Below are 20,750 nucleotides of genomic sequence, written 5' to 3' on the forward strand. Positions count from 1 at the left end.
ATACGAACCTTGAGCATTGCTATAAAACTGTCTACTAGGTTTTTTGAAACTTCACGGGTTTGGCTTGATCATCAGGGCCTGGCTCATTTGGATTTTTTATTTTTTTTATTTATTTTTTTTTAGTCCTATGGAAACAAGACCTAAAGTTATTTCAATGAAAAAATACCCTACTTTTTTTCTTGGATTTTCTCGTTCAAAATGGAAATAGATTACCTTTATCTATCATACCAGTGACCTCCCATACTCCACTTGGAGGGTGGACTTTTAAATTATTGTGCCAGACATACATATACCCATACACACTATATCATATATATGTGTGTGTATATATATATATAATATATATATATATATATATATATATATATATATATATATTAAATTTAAATTTTATACTATATGAAATGCACTTTGTGTCCGTCAACACAACTATTTAACAATTGGTGTATGGAAGTTGTGATAAAGATAACGTGAGGAAAGTAATACATCTTTAACCTTGAACATCACAAAATTATATTTCTGGCATTTCATGAGAGATTCTGTGTATAATCTCCTCTTTTCCGCTATGTTGTGTAAGTGTTGGTAGTATTTGAAGTATTTCACAATGTCATCCTCACTGTACCATGGTTGGTCTCCATGTGGTTTGCATACAAACTCAGTAGGCTGTATGTACAATATATACTGTAGTACATGGTTACTTACAAAAAAACTTCCTTAGAAAGTACACTAATTGTGATGTACAAGACAATTAAAAATAAAAAGGATTAAAAACAGTTGCAATGTGGTATGCAAAACTTTATTACAGCATGTGCATTTACAAATTATAGGATTAGTTTAAAATATATATCATTATCAAGTATACATTTATAACAATTCAATTTTTAATTTAATACATTTCAATATGTAACTTACCCTCAACCCAGTCCCTGTGAACCAGATATTTCAAAATGTGGAAAGAACACAGAGCAAACAAATTTACGGTTATAATTCAGCAGCAAGTACTACTTTTTCTTGGCCATAGAGGGTCGCAGGGGCAGCACTGCTTCAACCCAGCCATTGGGTTTTGAAATCATGCTCCTCCAAACTTCAATTTCTTCATCTACAGAATCCATCCAGTCCATATTTCTCCCATAGCTCTTACCTGCAGAACAAAAGTAATTGGATTGCTTATTTTTACATACTGGATATTCCTGCCTTGGCGCCGGTTTGTTAAAGCAAGTCACTGACAGGCTGATTCAATCCACACACCCTCCTTGTGTTCCTCCTGGAAGGGAGGATTTGTTTATTTAGTTTTCATCCATGCTTCTGATTGCCTGTGCCTCGTGTGTTCGTTGAAATGACATCATAAAGCAAGTGCAGTTTATTTAAAATGTTTTATTTTTGTACGGTTTTTACATGTTCTCTTTAGTCTAGATACATGTATGTCACTCTTGTCTTATGTATCTGTACCTTTCAGTACAAAATGATTTAATTCATGCTGATATTATACCTGTAGTTTTCAGTTACGCCAAGAACTATTGTGTAAAATATTTGAATTTGAAATTATGAAGCAAACTGTGAATGTTAAATATGAACACACTTTGTGACCCATCACTGACAGGCACCAGTTTTCCTTTGCGTTTTTCCCAGATTTTGTTAATTATACAACCTAGCTCTTTCAGACTCCCTAGCCAAGTTGTCTAATTATCTAATCTGTTTTAAATACCAGTATACAATAGGCTTTAAAAGACAATGTGCTATCAAGGTAATTAGTGCACTGTACATTTTGATGAATTACAATGATCACAAACACTAATTTGGTGTGACAAGACAGGAAGCTACAGTATTGAAAATGTGCTTGCTATTCAAAATCTAATTTACCCCTCAATTATCGATGCTATGTCACATGTCACAGCTATATTATATAATATAATAATATATATATATATATATATATATATATATATATATATATATATATATATATATATATATATATATATATATATATAAAGTTATGAAGATGAATGTGCTCCTGGGATGATCTGTTTAAATGAGAAGATATAATATAATCAGATATTGCTTTTCTTCCTGGATTCAAAACTTCACATTTTTTTTTTTTTTTTTTTTTTTTTTTTTTTTTTTTTTAAGAACAGTTTTGGAATTAAATGATGTGTCAAAACCCTTTAGTGACACATTGGTTTGCAATGTGTTCAAAGGTAACACCACCAATTAGGTGTGTAAGACAAATAAGTGATTAGTTCACATTTAAAATAGCAGTCATGGCAAATACAGAAACAGGAGAAAGAACTCCATTAAAAAGGTGATGGTTAGAAATGTCACATTTGTAACTAATTAGTACTCATTTTCACTGAAGCTTTTTTCAACTTAAGATTCACTTTTATAGTACCGGCAATGTAATTCAGTCTTATAAATAATTAATATATTGTTCATTAAAACATTAGGGGCAATCTACCAAATCAATTATACAATAACAAAAAATGCTCATGGGAATACAGAAATTACTCAAAAAAATCTTCCACTACAAAAAGCTAAAAACATAAATTAACATCTCTTTTCTTTTGTTAAAATATCAGCTACCATTTTAAAAGGTTTTAAAATAAACCCTGTTCTCAGCTTTGGATAGTTATTTGATTTTCTTACATTTAAAAGTGAAGAACACTTGTTTTAACTTGCCACAGAGTATCTGTTGTACAGTACCGATGTTATGTATTCAAGCCTATTTTAAACAACAGGTAATCCAGAATGCTGCCCAGCGGAACAATACACTGGGGATACAGCTGGACAAAGTACACCTACCTGTCCCCAGGCTGAGCCGAACCCCTCCAAGGTATTGATTTGAAAAGGTGTCATGGTCCCAGATTGTCAGCTCACAACAGGCCTCTTTAATTTCCTCGTGCCTAAACCCATCATACACCATAGTGTGGTTGTAAATAGGGTTCAGGCTTTTCTTGACCACCCTGGTCTTCTGCCTGCCCTTCTTACTTGTGTCTGGTAAAATGTAACTGTAAACAAAAATGTTTATGGAAGAAGACAAATAAACACAGGGCAGTCAGTGTAACAGCCGCACATATTGGGGAGATCAAAGTAAATCACTGATACCAAGTCATTTCTGCTGAACACACAAACAAATGCTCCCCAGTTACAAATGCTGACCTTTTCATATGAATGAAATTCTGTAACAAGACACTCTACACAGCCAGACTGAACTGTAGACCTGCGTAATTGGGGCTTGTTCAGCAGTTACGGGAGGTTTATTACCATGTCCCAAGGCCCTCAGCTACTTAAAAACATTCTAATACATGTGCTTACATTTCTGGCATTGTCTCTTGTTTACTTACTGGTATTTTTAGTCAACAAACATTAAGTGACGTTATAAGACACCAGCCATTAACCCTAAATTATGTAATTCCAAAGAACAGTGGTGTATATAAAACAAAAAAAAAGCCATAAAATAAGTTGGACTAGTATTATTTAACTATGACACTATGACAATGTAAAACCTCTTAATCTGTCCAATCTTTTCATTTAACATGAATTTAGCACAAGTCCTTTCCCTTCCTCCTCATTAAAAAGTGTTGCTCACATCAGCAAAAACATAAATGCAACTGTACACGTTTGTTATCTACATCAAGCAGCACCACATGGGCATTATGCTGTGGGCAGCATTTCATAAAACACAGGAGTCAGTGCAGTATAACCCAAAAGAGACTGCTACTAAAAAGGTTAATTGACCTGCATATTGCCTTTGGAGTAAAGCAAGCAACTGGGTTCTTACACGCGCTCACAGTCCTTGAATAGAAGGCTGCAAGATCAATATTTTATTAATCGTACTCCAGCTTAAATCTGCACAGAAATGTCTTGTTCTTACCACTTTACAAATGAGTTAACACCACTGGGCCTTAGGCCTTTCAGGTTCCTTGCTTCTTTCAGCCAAACATGGAGTTCCCCAGTGGCTGGCTTGGCGCCATCTGCACAAATTCCATTTTATAAATTAAAACTTCAAAACACTTTGAACAGTTCTACAATCATCATTAAGTAACTCGAGAGCTCAAGCTTGTTTGTCAACCTAAAAACAAACTTAAGGTCATAGCAGCAATCCTGCTTAAAAATAAAGATTAAAATATGAGTACATCTTTAATAATAGTACTCATAATACTAATAAAAATAGTAGGTGACACAAGGGAAGTGTTTTGTAGCAAATAATCCACATGAAAAGTGCTTCTTAAACAATTACGATTCTGTAAAGCTTCTGGTGTCACAATCATGTTTATTTTTTTTTATTAAGTTACATTGCTTCTCCTATACCAAGAGTAAGATGTTATCCAAGACAGGCACAGCAGAATTTGTATTTTCTCTGGTGTACAACTAAGGAATAGAAATGCACCTCAAGCATAAACTCCTGTCTGACAGGAGTTTAGAAGAATCTGGATGTGTATATACTGTACCAGCCATGCATTCTAATTACATTAATGAGAAACACACCACAGTTCTTACACTATCAGCATCCAGCAATTACCTATTGATCCAGTTGGCACATACTTCAGTGCTACAGTTAATTGTCCTTTGTTGCTGGAGGTTTCTGGAGCATCAGGATTCTGAGACAATAAAACCTACGCATTAGTCAAACTAATTGCAGCACTCTTCAATAGCAATCACGTGAGCTGCTTATGGTACAGCAAAAATAATCTTAGTTGCTAACTGTACTTCATAAAATGTAAAATAATCACACCAGGGTGACAAATGTAACTGGTTGCCAACTTTGAACAACAACAACTACTGGAGGGCTGTCAAACGATTAAAATTAAAAAAAAAAAAAAAAAAAAAAAAAGTTAATCTTGGTTTTAAAATTGCATATTTCATTTATACAATTACAGCATCCATGACATATAAGTTTGTTTTATTACTGATGCTACTGTATGTTGGAATGTATTTTTCTATTGTTTTGGCCAGGTTACAGTATTTGCACTATTCAGATTATTGTTATTAAATGTTATTATTGTAGAATGAGTAAAGGAAAAACTATTTGTTGGAAGTCTGTTTTGTATTGCACAGCTAATGCTATTGTAGCATTAACTGGAAGACCTAACATACTCTGATGTGGCTGCTGAACTGTGGGGAGTTTGGCGGTGTCTTGGGACAAGGGGGAGAGAGCATTAATATGGGGTACTTTGAGCAAGTTTCATTGTGATCTGTATTCTAATGCTGTAACTAAAATCAACAAACCTGTGCCAATAAAATAAAGAATATTGAATGGAGAAATCTCGTTTGGACATTGTTTATACACTTCACAAACCCAGCCAGCTCCTCTGAAGAGAAAAAAAAAACTTTACCGACCCATTATCATCATCATCAGGCAAAAAACAACCAAGCATAAAAACCCCTGTTTTTCTATGTCTGGATTCCCGTTAGTGTTTCATATTTATTTACAATCCAGCATAGTTGTTAAATTGTTTGAACCAACTGCTAATTTTGAGAAGATAAAGCATGTTTAGCACACAGGTGATAGACTAGTAATCCTCTTTCTATCCAACGAACCGTCAAAGTTAAAAAATAAATAAACATTCCATTCACAAGTCCTTCAGTTTGAGTGGTTTGCTACATAATGTGGCTCCGTAACACTAAAATGGTGCCGCAGGAAATGAATTACGGTATGCTAAGAGGGACAAAACAGGAGTGCAGTTAAAGTGCTTTAACCTGTTAAACCCCCAGCCCCCAAATAGGCAATTTCCACCTGGGGAGCTGTGGCCTTAGATAAAATCATACTATCTTCCAAAGTATACACAGCACAGGCATGGCTCAGGGCTTGAATTCAAGGTAACCCCTTGGGCATCAGGACTAAAACCTCAGATTTGATAGAAGTCTTACTCAGTACCACACTGGAGGGAGATATTCAGAAAAATACATAAAAAAAACACTTTTTATTTGTTTATATTCTATAGCCATTTTTTTCAACTTGTAGCACATGAAAAGAGCCACACAAAAATTTGAAACTGATTGAACAAAGAGATCAAATTCTGCATGAGTTTTTACAAAGCCAGGCCCAAGGGTCCCCGAACCTCTCCAAAAATGAATATTCTGTAAATCTTTATGGCCAGTCTTACACCAGTTTCTTGAGCAAGTTCTAAAAGAGATGTTACCTTCTGGCACCTCACATGCTATACATTGTCAGATGAATTAGATTCTGTAATCCTTTTTTTTATTTTTTGTCCAATATTTCATTCAAAAGGTGGCCTTTTTGGAGAGCTTTGGGGTGCCCGAAAGGTATCCATGATGAGTATGCATGACAAATACTCTCAATTCATATGCCACAACTGGTATATGAGGTTAAAGAAATGTATTTCCCCAAAAATTAACGTGTTAAATTGCAGAAAATAACTGTGATTAATTGACAGCCCTAATCTGTATTAAACAGCACATCTCCTTTCCCTATATTTATTGTCTTAATTGTAACTATACAGAGACTGAGTGGTTTGAGCTGTAAAGCAGCAGTCTTTTTCTGTGTCAGGCTTACCTTGGGCTGCAAGTTGTACCAGCTTAGATCACTAAATCTCCAGTCCCAGGTCCGCAGGTCTATTTGAACTTCTCCAAGGAAGGCATTTCGACCCAGAGAGTCATTGTGCCACACCGAAAGATGCAGAGTCCTGGTCTGAAGTTCCACTTTTGTCATTTTGTACTGAAGCAGAATCAAGAATGACTTGGTGTTAATGTTTAGTATTCTGGATTTACTATAGCTGGAAGTCTTATTATAGTATTCTCTCCCTAAAGAGTTACTATTTTATCAATGTCACTGTCAAGAATTCACATAATTTGTCTAAATCTTCAAGTCCACACGAAGACCAAAAGGTGACCAATTCCAGGAGGAACATTACTCTGAAACCTGGAAGACGGTTAATCAGTTCAGTTGAACAATTTAGAATATGGTTGGAGCAGAGCTGGAAGTCTATTTTAATGATCTAAAAACAGTGACAGGAGCAGGATTAATTTTGATTCATAGGAAGGTCAGTACTTCTAGAACTACACCCGAGCCACCGGACTGAAAGGACCAACTTTGTCCATCCCTGTAGAGCAATAAATGTTTTGAAACAATGAACAAAAGTCCATCTTGGAAATGGATGTAAAAACACATTTGGTTAGGCACTGCCTTAATTTCCTTTAAAAACACTCACTTTCTCAAACTAAAAATATTGCTAAACAAAATACTTCAGTTGAACATTTTTTTTTATTATTATTATTTCCTGCAAACTGTAGATAAAACCAGAAGTTTATCTGTTTTGTAGTCTTTTTCCGATCTTTGTGATACCCCGCTTCGTGGACATGGTGTCTTTGTGGGTGTTCTAACTGTTTATTATTTACAAACTGTGTCTTATTATTTCGGGACTGCAAGCTGTTGTTTTTGAGCAGTGCAGTACACATTACTGTGCATGTCCTGGGATTATTCTTATTATAAAAATAAAACCCGTTTGGATCATGAACTTTGTTGTCTGTCTTCTGCTTCACAATCACATCATGTTCTTGAATAAATGAAGGTAGTTGATGTAATACAAATCATATTTTTTACTTCTCTTACTGTAATGCTAACTTTCTTCTTAGTATTACTTATATTATTAAAATCACACAGGTACCACAGTAAACATGGTGCTAGCATACCGTTAGCGGTTCCTTATAGACAGGGTTCACAGTGTTTTTCTTTACTGAAGTCTTCCGCTTGCTAAGACGGGATTTTTCAGGGTATAAATAGGTCTTCACATACCTGCATTGAAAAATAAATGAAAACAGTTATTTCCATGATATATAGATAGAATTCTGGCTGCACTGGTAGCCATATGCAGGCAGCTTTGGCTTTTCCAGGAATGTGTGCCTCATGGGGACAAAGCACCGCTGTTGTATGCCACGATCACTCCAGGGCATATGTTCCACTAAGGAACCGGTTCACCAAGCAACCACCTCCTGTATGTATACCAGCATTAAGCTGGCGCCCTAGGCCCCAGCAGCCTCAAAGGCCATGTCATGTGTGACCCTAAAACCTTTCTTCCCTTGTACAAGGTGCAAGCATCTTTTTGAGTGAAAGGTGTATGCGGCAGAGATGCAAGGTTCTTTGATAGGCCCAGCTTAATTTCTTTGAAGGTTCCCCACTAATGATGGGAATAATAATGTAAAGATGGGAGCCTGGCAAATAGGTTTAAGTTTTTTGCAGGTATCAGGCTTTTAAAGATTGTCACCCACACCTGTGATGTGCAGAAATAGATAAAGGATCCTGAATTGGCTTCGACAGACCCACTAAAGCAGAGCCTGACCCAAGCAGGCCGATCTTTGGGATGCAAATTGAACATTTGTGAAACTGCAACAATGTTAAAATGTTATAATATACTTTACTACAAAAAAGGGAGAACAGGCAATGACCTTATGTTAGAAAATAGCTTCTCTGTGTGCCTTTGCTTATTAGTTTTTGAAAACTGGACAGACTTGAGACTTGATCTTTCCTCATCTGAGAGCTGTCGGTGCCAAGGCCTGTAAGTGCAGAAACAACGACCTCATGTAATTAACTTGGAAATGTGTTTGCAGTTGAAATTCCATATCACAAAAACTTTAGTTGGAAAACATCTTTTTAAACTAAGCATAGTGCTTTTATAAGCATTCAGAATAAAATGTTTGGGTGAATTGAAATCAAATATTTGAACGAAAGCAAGTGTTTTACTTGTTTTAAGGTTTTGCTGTAATAGAGAACAGAAGTATTATAACAGGGAAACTGTTAAGTCTAAAAATGAGACAATTAAGTGCAAAATGTGACCTAATTAGAAACCATTGGTAAATGTGTAAAGGTACAAGCTCTTATCAGTAAACTTACTCAAAAAAGGCCCCTATGCTTTTACCTGCATGAGTGAGGCAGCATTAGACCTTCAGAGATAGGTAAAATGAATGTTGACATTCAAAGTGGGATTTAGCTGGTTAAACGCTGTCTTCTGTTCCAAGGTTTTTGCTTCATATAAACGTTTACATTTCACTAACGAGAAGTATTGCATAGTACAAGAAAACAAGAAGATTATATTACACTCATTACATCATTATGTTATCTATAAAATTAATAAGAGCTTACTGGCAGAATTAGGATGTAAGCTTTTTCTTATCAGTGGGCCTACCGATTTGGGCAGGTTTTTTTTTTTTTTTTTAAAGTCTGGCCAAGGCATGACTTCATGCAATGGATCTGGGAAAGTAATTACAGTCAAAGATTCTTATTATTTAAAAGTCACTCCGGTTAGAAAGTGGGCCTCTGAGTATCTATAAATTGTCCGAGGTCTGCTGAGGAAGGTATTTTTAGCTAGACAGAAGCCAAGTTTGTTAAACACACTTGTAAATTAAAGAAACCAGTTTATTAAAACATACTGAGATGTGGGCTTTTATTGTTAAGAAAATATATTTTAGACCAAGGCTGGAATAATTAAATAGAGCTGGTGTTATATATTAAAAACATCTCTCTGTATATATACACTTGTATTTTAATAAGTAATAAGAACCTTGTGGTACTGGAAAATATGTTATCAGTCTGAGGATTACCTCATATTTTAGAGATTAGAAAGGTAGAAAACATGAGATCATATCCAATTAATTTTAAGGGAATTACAGGGACTTTTTGAAATATATTATTCACTAAAAGATAAGAGCTGCCAAAACAGACCAAATATTTAGATTTAATTAAGTCTGACGCACAAAGCGGAGGAAAAGTTCTATAAAAAGTCGAGGCAAGACTGCAGTCAAGTATCATTCAGCTTGGTAACATAAGCCGTTTGGTCCAATCTCTGAAGATCTCTGAAAAAGTTGGTTGCTGTTTGATCATATTCATAAGCCTCTGCCTTCGAAGACAGCTCTTGTCTATACTTATATTCTATACAACACTTCCATATATTATACAAAATGCAGTGTCCTGCCTGGGTACAAGTGAGGTGTCTTTCAGATGAGGTGTCTGCCTCATGGGTTAGATCCCATGACTTGTTCCATAGCAGTAATACTGCAATTTTTGCAGGACCTATTTGACAAAGGGAAAGCCCCCTTTACATTAAAGGTCTATCTGGCAGCTATTTCAGCTTACCATGTTAATACTGACTCCAACTCCCTAGGAGCTAACTTCTTGGTAGGCTGCCTATGAAGGACATTCCTTGTTGGAGGCTAAACGTGGTGCTTAATGCACTCATGAAACTTCCATTTGAGCCCCTGCATTCAGCTGAAGAGAAATTTTTATAATTCAAAAGCAGCCTTCTTGCTTGCTATCACCTTTGCAAAGTGGACGAGTGATGCAGACACTCTATAGCGAAAGCCTAAATACGTTTTTTTTTTTTTTTTTTATTTATTTTTTTTACAGAGGCTGAGACAAAGGTCATGCCCCGTAGCAGCCCTGCCTTTTTTCTGATGACTATCTGGGCATTCCATGTCAACCGGTCTGTTGAATTGGAGGATTTCCATCCTCCTCCTTTCCAGTCTGACAGAGCAACAGCTCCATATGCACTGCCAAGTTCTGGCCCTAGCGCACTATGTTGACAGGATGAATAGTTGGAAACAATCCGCACAATTTTTTGAGTGCTATGGGACGAAGTCCCATGGTCAAGCCCTGTCTAAGCAGCGGTTGTCCAAGTGGACAGCAGACACAGTCAGGACTGCCTATGAACTGGCCAACTTGCCCCCTCCAGAAAAGCTGACTGCCCATTCCACCAGGGACATGAAAACTTTGTGGGCTTTATTCCAGGGTGCATCTGTCAAAGACATTTGCAATGCAATGGTATGAGCTACTCCCCTTACCTTCAGTAGGTTTTACAGTCAATGTCGTGGATCCTCAAAACCCTGGTTTTGGAACTAGAGTTAAGGGCGGCTTCCCAGGTCAACCCTTACAACACAGGCATAGAGGTGAAATGTTCCCTACATTTTTTTCACTCTAGCTACTTATAAAACTGGGGTTCCGAATGGTAACACAAAGGGCAGACTTTGGCTCAGCCTTGTAGCATTACAGCAGTCGGAAATCTTGTCCTTGCGACGGCTTTGGTACACTCACCCATTCAGTAATGGTTACATTTTGTACTTGAAAGGATATGTTAAGTTATTATCATAACCCTGGTTCCCTGAAATAGAAATACAACCATTAATCCTTTGAGTAGTGAGTTCTAAAATGCACCGCTGGTCCTACAGGAATTTTTTTTTTTTTTAATTTCTGTAAATAAAATCATTTTGACTGTAAATAAATACAACCAATAAATATATTTTTCTATTTAGTCATGAGGAAAAGTTCTGACTAAAAAAATAACATGCAGGCAATAAACAACGCAGTGGAACAACCACAACAACACGTCCTAACAAAAAAAGAAGGCTGAACTAGATAGCGAGAGACACGAATAAATCATATCCAGGAAACAGGTTGAAGAGGAGGAGGAGGGAGTGAGTCTAATTCTTCAGATTATTCTTGAAGCATGGAGCAACACATGGCGCCGCCTCTTTGCTGTCACTTGATGTTGAGAGTAAATATTCTTTGTTTATGTCTTCACTGAAACATTCGCTGACATCCGATTCAGTGGAAGAACTGTATGTATGTCAATTTAAATCGGAATCTGAATTCATTATTACTACTAATATTTATTTCTCAACGGTTTACAAACACTGTTAACATTTTTGTGACTGGGATAATTATAGGTAATTCACTCAATATCTGGCAGAGGGTGCAAGGGACCAATAAAATGTGTTAGAGACCTTGTGTTACAATATCATGTGATCAGGGGTTTTGTAGACTCAGTAATTCAAGTTTAAATTTGCAGAATGTACTGGTACATTCGTACTCCCTGGGGACCTGAGAGCAGCAAACGTACCGGTACATTTGTACTACACAAAGGGTTGACTTTCAAGGTCGCCGAGTCCATCGCTGTAGCAGGCTTGAAGGAAAAATGATGCTGAGATCTGTGAACGCAGCACTTTTCACGACTGTGTCACAGGCTTCAAGAGTACAATACAATATTTAGTAAATACTCATTCAGTAATGGTTTCTATTTTAGGGAGCCAGGGTTATAACGCTGTGTCTACTGATTTGAACCTAAAGTTCACCTTTCCACCTGACTAACTTTAATTTGAAACAGTCTAACTATTTTAATTAACCTGGATCCTAGAAAGATCAAACCTCGTCTCCTTTTAATCTATCCTGCTGGCATGATTGGCAGGAGAATTAACAGAGCAAATGAAGCCAAATTAAGTGTTGGTGGTGCAGTCTCATTAAGATTTGAAGAACTGCAGGATTCTTCGACATAAGGGAACTTAGAACGGCCACAATTTATATCTATATGTATATGAATAAATAGTAAATCTGTTCAATAAACACACACATTTAAAAATCTGATTAAAGGCTGCTGATAAAGAATGCATTGTCAAAAATGTACAAAAAAAGGTAGGCATTGAGATTATCCGGATCCTGAGTAGCATACAGAACCTCCCAACTAATAAAAACCGTACAGAATTTAGCTTATTGACAATAAGATAAAAAAGTCTCCCGATTTGATCATTAAAAATTCATTTAAAAAAAGTTTAGAATACTGACTAGTGACTGGTTTCTTAGAATTAGAATTTAGTGTTTGAAGATATGGACAAGTGTAATTTATGAACAGTTGGGAAATATTTCACATACATATAATACAACGTGTGATGTCTATGGCTTTCCAGTAATAAGGGAAAAAAAAAAAAGCTTCAGATGATAATATCTTAATAGATAACAGAAAAAATTCTCACTACACAAATTCTACATAAAGCAACTCAGAAGCATCCCTTTAGTTCAAATCAATTTGCTTATTTTGCATTACAGGAAACTAGATTAAAATACATGCATATGGTTTACTTGTTTCTGCAGTGCATGCATACAAAGTTTGGCTTTTTACAGAAAAGGGATGTTAGTAAAGAATATCATTGTCAAATCGTGGTTACTTTTAGCCTCCTAATTATCAAGGTACAATTAAGCGAAGTTAGTGCCCAGTTCTGTCCAATCTTTGACAACCTCAAAATACACTAGATTTGCATTAAAAACAACTAGTCCTCAATCCTGGATCTCAGCACTGAGCCTCAAACAAATGCTCTATCCGTGATGAACTTGAAGTGTTACTTTCAATAACAGCATAACAATTAAACCTACAGCATAAAACAGAACAGCTCTGCCAATGCCATTGGTGTTAGAAAAAGCAAACATCCAGACTTTTAAAAAACTGGTCTGCTGGTAAAAACATCAAATGACTTGTGTACACCAAAAACTACTAGAAGGAATCATTCCCAAAAGTATTCAAGAGCAAGAGTTACTGCATTAACTGCTAATACAGTCACCGTTACTTTTATGAAAGGTTTCCAGTGTCAAGATCACATTAAAAACACACACATACAACTACTTCTTTACAGATGGCCCTGTTTTAGTTTTTGCCAAGACTACTGTTCAAAAAGGTATTTTATATACAAAAAAAAACACAAAAATGATCCATTATGATGCCATTAAAGCAGCTATAAATTTCAAATGATATAAAACATGCCGTTATCTTATTTGTATTGTATATAGCTGCTCAGAGGCTCAGAGTTATTTTAGACTAGGAGCACTGTTAAATTAATTTAGCTATCATGAAACGCTTCAAGACAAGCTCGAGGGTGCTTGTATTAAAATTAATCACAGCTCCCTAGTATGGATTAAATGATTTATATCTCAAATTAAATGTTCTGCCATATGCAGTACTAGTAGTATAATCACTGCAGTTGGTTTTTGTAAGGTGTCTTCCTGGTGCTGATGGTTTAATTAAAGTCTGTATCATTTACATTTTATTTTAATTGCTTATGTTTTAGAAAGGATGTCATGTGGAGGGAAAGGCAAAAGATGTTAGGGAATTATTTAGGGTTATTGGAGCGGATAGAGAACCAGTAAATCCATCCAACATGAAAATATACAATTGGGGGTGGACAAAAACGAAGCATCCCAAAATGGGCTTAATCAAATGGAATATAATATCAGAGTGGTTTGTAAAAAGGAAGTTAAATAGCTATGTGAAAAGGGTCATTGCTACACCCAGAGGTTAAAAACAGTGTGGCAGTGAAACAGTTAATGTTCACTGGACACCACCTATAAAGGAACATTACAGAGAGAATCATAGAATACTCCTGTGTACCAACTAGAAAGACCTTATGTCAACGTGCATGCTCTGTATCCTTGATATAGCCAGTAGTTACAGTAAAACAAAGTTGCAGTGAAAGGGGGTTTTATGTTTTTTGTTTTAAACACAACAGTAATGTAACAATTAAGAAATAATATAGCTCAAAATTATACCATCTCCATAGAGCATAAACAGAAACATGCACATGACTTCAATATGGCAGCCATATTACGTCAGAGGGCAGTGTTCACTGTCACGCTGCAAACATGATGTCACTACCTCAGATGGTTTCTGAGATAAGGCAGTAGCATTAACGTTTGTTGTACTAAACACAATAATACACAATAAAGTCAGTGACAGACTAGCTGACTGGGGGCCCTAACTGCAATATTTCACCTCTCACTCGTTCAGGTTTCTGTGCACTGCCAGCTTAGCTTGGGAGAGCAGTACTTATCAATCAGTACAGGTATACCGGACTGAAGTGCCTTGCAGGTGCAATTTCTAAACATGCGTCTCATTCTGTTACCAAATAAAATGCAAAATCCCCCTGAAAATCGGGGGCCCCTTGAACTGCTTGGGGCCCTTTGCTTAGTCTGCTTATGCCTAGCGCCACCATTGTTACAAGTCATTAACTTTGATGGAATAAAAGCCTTATTAAATGTACAATTGTGGCTTCAGAGCTTGTGGTAGCGCATATCTTTAACAAAATAAAATGCAGCTGGGTTAATGATTCAGCTGGGTTCCTCCACTAATTCTCAAGAGGTTCAGATGATCCAAGTGCAAATTGCATAATACCTTGCTCAGTATCTGTTGTTTTCACTCTCAACAGACAAACTGAAGTAATAAGTATTCCTGAGTACATTACACTGGACAAAAACTAATTTGAATCTCAATAGATTTCACCTTTTGCCAAAACACTTCACAATGTGTTAATTCTGGGAGTTTTTGTTCACTAGATATTTACAGTATGATCCCACGTTTTAACAAAGCCTCATCCCGTTCCCATTTGCTCACGGGTCTGTTCGCTGTTTCTTCACATTAGCAATCGCCAGGTCCTGACACTGCTCCACAAGGATAACCAGTTCTCTCTTCACATCGCTGTACACCAGGCTGAACTCCACTGCTCCCTGGACACAGAGGTTGCCAAAATCCCCAGCATCACTGTACAGACTCATCCAACTACCACTAAGCTGAAACACAGAAACAGTTCTGAATATGCAACAGGTCTGGAACGCTTAATGAATTACTTGTGTATATCAAAGCTTAAAAACAGGCTTTATATAAAGTTGAATAGGACCAAATATTTAATATCCTCCATATAATTCAGGACACACAGTGCTGAGATAATAATTGCATAATTATTTCCACCTTATGATTCAGAAAGGAATATTTGGTGATGACTGACAAGTCATTTTTGTAATTTCCCTTTATAATTACCCAAATTATACAGTGCCTATAGAAAGTCTACACCCCCTTGATTTTTTTTCACATTTTGTTGTGTCAGTGCCTCAGAGTTTCATGCATTTAAATGAGGATTTTTGTTCCACTTATCTACACATCATACTCCACACTTAAGGAGGAAAAAAGTTTTTATTGAGATAAATATAATTGGATAAGTCTCCACCCCCCTGAGTTAATAATTGGAAGCACCTTTGGCAACAATTACAGCTGTGAGTCTGTTGGGATAAGTCTACCAACTTTGCACCTAAATTTGGCAAGATTTGACCATTGTTCTTTACAAAACTGTTCAAGCTATGTCAAGTTCTGTATATGGAATCTCATAAGAGTTGCAGATTTGGTTTTTGCTGTGTTTTTTTGCTGTGTTTTTGCTCAAAAATCTTAAATATTTCAACACTCACACAGAGACACATGCTTTCCATCGATTACTCAGCCTTACCCCAGACGCAGACAGCAAGTTTAAGGAGCGGCTTCGATTCCGAGCTGAAATATCAGAACCAAAGCTGGATACAGAACTAAGATCATCATCACCTTCCAGGTAATTATCCTGAAGATAAAAAGAATTGAGAAATAGTCAAAAACTCTAATTCCATCAAGTTTCTACACTAAACACTGCAGGGTTTATAGAACATTTGTTAAAAGTGAGTGATTACTGTACCTTTATTTGATGCTCTAGCCCGCCAAGCGTTGCACTGTAAGCAGGGTTTACCACAAGTTTTATTGCCGGTGTGTTTCCAAGTGCAATAAAAACCAGAATGCAGAATCTATTTCAATTACTGTACAATATTACCATCAGTCCAAAACGAAAATGACCAACAGTATGGAAGAGTCTTTCGATGTGCATTTATTAAACCCTTTGAATTTGGATACTCATGCTTGCATCAGGGTGTGCCAGTCACAAAGTACAGTTTCGCCATTCTTCTAAAATAGATCAGAATTCATTTAAATTTGTATGCAAGAAAGACCACATTGATCCACACTCATCATTTATGTATTATTGACAGGGTTTTCATTTTGGCAAAACATTCGACTGAAGGACTTCTGGTTTATATTGTTCAGCCTAGTACCATAGGTGTCTGACATTGTAGTACAACGAAATCAAGCAAAAAAAAAAAAAAAAAAAAAAAAAAAAAACACAACAACTTGCCTCCAGAATTGCTGGAATTGAAGCAGAGCATGGGATTTGTAAAGCAACACAACCTTCAGAGGAAACATCTATCACAGCAGGGTGGCTCTGAGATTCTAGAATATAAATAACATTAGAATGAAATATCGAACAAGCGCCCATAAAATGCAAGTTGTATGGCTTTTTTGTTGTTGCATATTGTACTTTTTGAAAAACGCTAATATACAATATGATGACAATCAAAACAGAGAGGATACTGTACTTGGCGTATAAAAGGACTTCGGGCCAGAGAAGTTAGTTAAGAAGACTACAGAACATCCACCACCCCTCAAGTCAAAGTATAAGCTGACAAATGTTAAGATAACCGTTTTTAAAAATGTGTATTGGCTTAAGTGGCTTACTAACATAGACAATGGAAATATAAAATGAAGGAAATGTGCTTATGACTGCTACAATTGCAATTCACAAAATACCCACTTCAAATGCATTAATTTTGTCAAGAGGTATTTAATTCACCTAGCAACCAGCAAGGCCAAACACTACACCAGGAATCATTTTTTTCCCTTCCTTTTTTCATTCATTTAATATTCTTGTCTTCAAGGCCTTTGAAAAATAACTTGCTTGCCATTGTTACAATGCCATTTGTCTTTTTCCAAAACACAAACCATTTTCATTTATTTGACCATTCAAAGGTTTTTAATTGTAAAAACTTACAAGTGCATTGTATGCATTTGTATTATTGGTGGGGGACTGGGGGAAGGATCATCTTACATTTTTTTTTTCTTTTTGTGCTGTATGTATGTATGTATGTATGTATGAACGAACCACCTGGAGCCCTTTTCTATTGAGCAAAATCCACAGTACCTCATGCACATTGATTTATTTAAGCAAGTCTTAACTGAACACTTAGAAAGCAACAGTGAATTAACACCAAAGTAAAACCGATTCTCTAAAAACAATGTTTAATTTATTCAGCTTAGTGGCAATTCAATCAAACCACGTTCCCTGCAAATTAGTACTGAAACTTCCCATCACTAACTTTCCCAAAGTTGATCAATGTTAGCAATACTGGGGAGATGCAGGAATTCAGCAGAGTTCTTGGTACCAAATATATAAATTAGGTGAGGTTTGGGAGTGGAAGAGAACAGCATATTTTTTCTCCAAACCATTTCCTCCATTTGAATGAACTGAGAGATCTTAGACACACAATTGCTTTATCAGGGAGCTGTTGAAATAGTGATGCTACAAACCCAATGACTTCCTACTCTAAAATGGGTGGTAGCAACCCAGTAAACCACCTTCTTGAGTCCCAGCCTCTACAGGACTGAACATACAGGCTAGTTGCAGCCTTTCATAAACCTGCATCTGAAGCCAAATTCAATAAATTAATTGGCCCACCAATCAAGGTCCACTGTTTCTTCATTCCACCCATATTCTCACATCGAATTTAAGCATTTTAAACAATGCTAAAAATTAACCCTTTCCTAGGTCCAGTTGCTATATATACACACATCTAACTGAACATACTATGAAACATTTAAATCATAATAAACAATACTGTTGTTGATGTAGCTGGTGGAATTATGCACACATACTGCCGAAAGAGTGAAGGAAAGCAAGTACCGGTACAGAATAGGGTAACAAAAAAAAAAAAATACTATTTACAAGTGAGGGGTTTTTCACTCCAACGGACTGTCTTGATGACAAAGCTTCGGATCCAATTATGTCAACAGAATGAAAAACTATGGTCAGATCAGTCACGCAAACAAAGCAGACACCAACAAAAAAAAAATGGATTTCTATGTACTTTAACATAAACCCACTTATCAACGTTTCCAAATGCATGTCAGTGTCTGTGAGACAGCAGGATTTATTTTACAAACAGAAACAAAATGGGCATTCAGGTCTCCTTAATCCTGCTAGCAGAAGGCTTCCAGAACAGTGTGAAACTGATCTTGAAAAAGATTCAGGTTAAGCAACCGTGGTGGGCTGAATTTTGATCTTAGCCTCGTCAGTCAGGATGAGATATGAGCCAGCTCTATTTGACCGAAGAGCTCCCCGTCAATCCTCTGTGTCAACTGGACTCAGCAGGAGATGGTCACTTTAATTCATGTGCTAGGTCTACTACAAAGCTGGAAACCCAAGAAATGTATGTATGTATGTATGTATGTATATATATATATATATATATATATATATATATATATATATATATATATATATATATATATATATATATATATATATATATATAGCCTGTGAGGGAATCCGTATACATTGAATAAACACGTGTGCAGATATAGTTTCTTACCAAAGAGATAAAATAAGCAGCCTTTAAGAAAAAAACATGTGCAAATAACTAAAATAAAAATAATAAAATAATGAGGAGCCTTTCAAAATGTTCACCTTTTATTGCCTTATACCCTGGAATTAAAAAGCATTAAAATATATATTTTTTCCATTTATCTACACATCCTACCCCACAACTTTCCATTGAAAAAAATATTCTAGAAATTTGTAGAAAATTAAAAAAAAAAAAAAAAAAAAAAAAAAAAAAAAACGAAATAGCTTGGTTGGTCCACCCCCCTTGTAATAGCAATCCTAAATTAGCTCAGGTGTAACCAATCGCCTTCAAAATCACACACCAAGTTAAGTGGCCTCCACCTGTGTTAAATTGTAGTGAGTCACATGATTTCAGGATAAATTCAACAGTTCCTGTAGGTTCCCTCTGCTGGGTAGTGTAGTTCAAAAGCAAAGACGCAACCATGAGCACCAAAGCATTTTCAAAAGAACTCTGGGACAAAGTTGTACGGTGTATGGCACCATCAAGACCCTGCCAAGATCAGGAGACTGATCAGAGAGGCTACCAAGAGGCCAATCGCAACTTTGCAAGAGCTACAGGTTTTTATGGCCAAGACTGGTCAAAGTGTGCATGCACACCCCAAGCACTCCACAAATCTGGCCTATATGGTAGGGTGGCAAGAAGGAAGCCATTTCTCAAGAAAGCCCATCTGTTTGAAGTATACAAAAAAAACTCAGGGGGTTCTATAGCCAAAACGTTGTGGTCTGACTAAAATAGATCTTTTTGGCCTAAATGCAAAGCGCTATGTTTGACGCAAACCCAACACAGCACATCACCCAAAGAACACCATCCCTACTGTGAAGCATGGTGGTGGCAGCATCATGTTATGGGGATGTTTCTTATCAACATGGGCTGGGGCACTTGTCAGGATAGAAGGGAAAATGAATGGAGCAAAGTACAGAGAAGTCCTTGAGGAAAACCTGCTGCCCTCTGTAAGAAAGCTGAAACTGGGACGGAAGTTCACCTTTCAACATAACAACAACCCAAAGCACACAGCCAAAGCTACACTGGAGTGGCTAAGGAATAAAAAGGTAAATGTCCTTGAGTGGCCCAGTCAGAGCTCTGACCTGAAGCCCATCGAAAATTTGTGGCATGACTTGAAGATTGCTGTCCATCAACACTCCCCAAGGAAATTGACAGAGCTTGAACAGTTCTGTAAAGAATGGCAGCAGCCAAATATTGCCAAATATAGGTGTGCAAAGTTGGTAGAGACCTATCCTAACAGACTCACAGCTGTAATTGCTGCCAAAGGTGTTTCCACCAAGTATTAACTTAGGTGGGTGCAGACTTATGCAATTATGATCTTTCAGATCACCTTTCACCTCTATGTAAATGGGTATCCTTTACTGTCTTTCAATACTGTTGGATAAGAGATAGTGCCATACTCAAAACATTATTTTACTTTTGTTTGGTGCAACACCCACCCCTCTTGCAAACTAGAACACATACGTTATTTTGTTTGCTGAAGTTCCATTCATTTCACAAAAAAGCTGCAGGAATTATTTAAATAGTCTGGTAATCAGAGAATTAGCGAAGCAACAAAACAGCAATAAGGAGAATGTGTTGCATAAATAATTTGATAACTGCGATAGCTGTTATTAAATTATGGGTCCTGAACACATTTCTGGCGGGCTGTAGCGTGAGAAAATAAATAAAGCTT

General features: G+C 36.5%; 1 protein-coding gene across 1 annotated transcript in view; it reads right to left on the reverse strand.

Moving 5' to 3' along the window:
* Positions 1-794: 794 nt before the first annotated feature.
* The window catches only part of LOC121316433 (synaptotagmin-like protein 2), a 78,064-nt gene continuing 58,108 nt past the window's right edge, over positions 795-20,750 (reverse strand). Inside the window, exons 8-16 of the mRNA XM_041251504.1 lie at positions 16,750-16,844; positions 16,042-16,155; positions 15,159-15,334; positions 7,651-7,753; positions 6,515-6,676; positions 4,520-4,598; positions 3,872-3,971; positions 2,800-3,005; positions 795-1,141 (exon numbers count right to left, since the gene is read on the reverse strand). Coding sequence (XP_041107438.1) covers positions 1,002-1,141; positions 2,800-3,005; positions 3,872-3,971; positions 4,520-4,598; positions 6,515-6,676; positions 7,651-7,753; positions 15,159-15,334; positions 16,042-16,155; positions 16,750-16,844 — 1,175 coding nt within the window. The 3' untranslated portion in view covers positions 795-1,001. The remainder of the gene's footprint in view (positions 1,142-2,799; positions 3,006-3,871; positions 3,972-4,519; positions 4,599-6,514; positions 6,677-7,650; positions 7,754-15,158; positions 15,335-16,041; positions 16,156-16,749; positions 16,845-20,750) is intronic.

This window comes from Polyodon spathula, chromosome 5 (assembly GCF_017654505.1).
Source record: "Polyodon spathula isolate WHYD16114869_AA chromosome 5, ASM1765450v1, whole genome shotgun sequence".
Lineage (NCBI taxonomy): Eukaryota > Metazoa > Chordata > Actinopteri > Acipenseriformes > Polyodontidae > Polyodon > Polyodon spathula.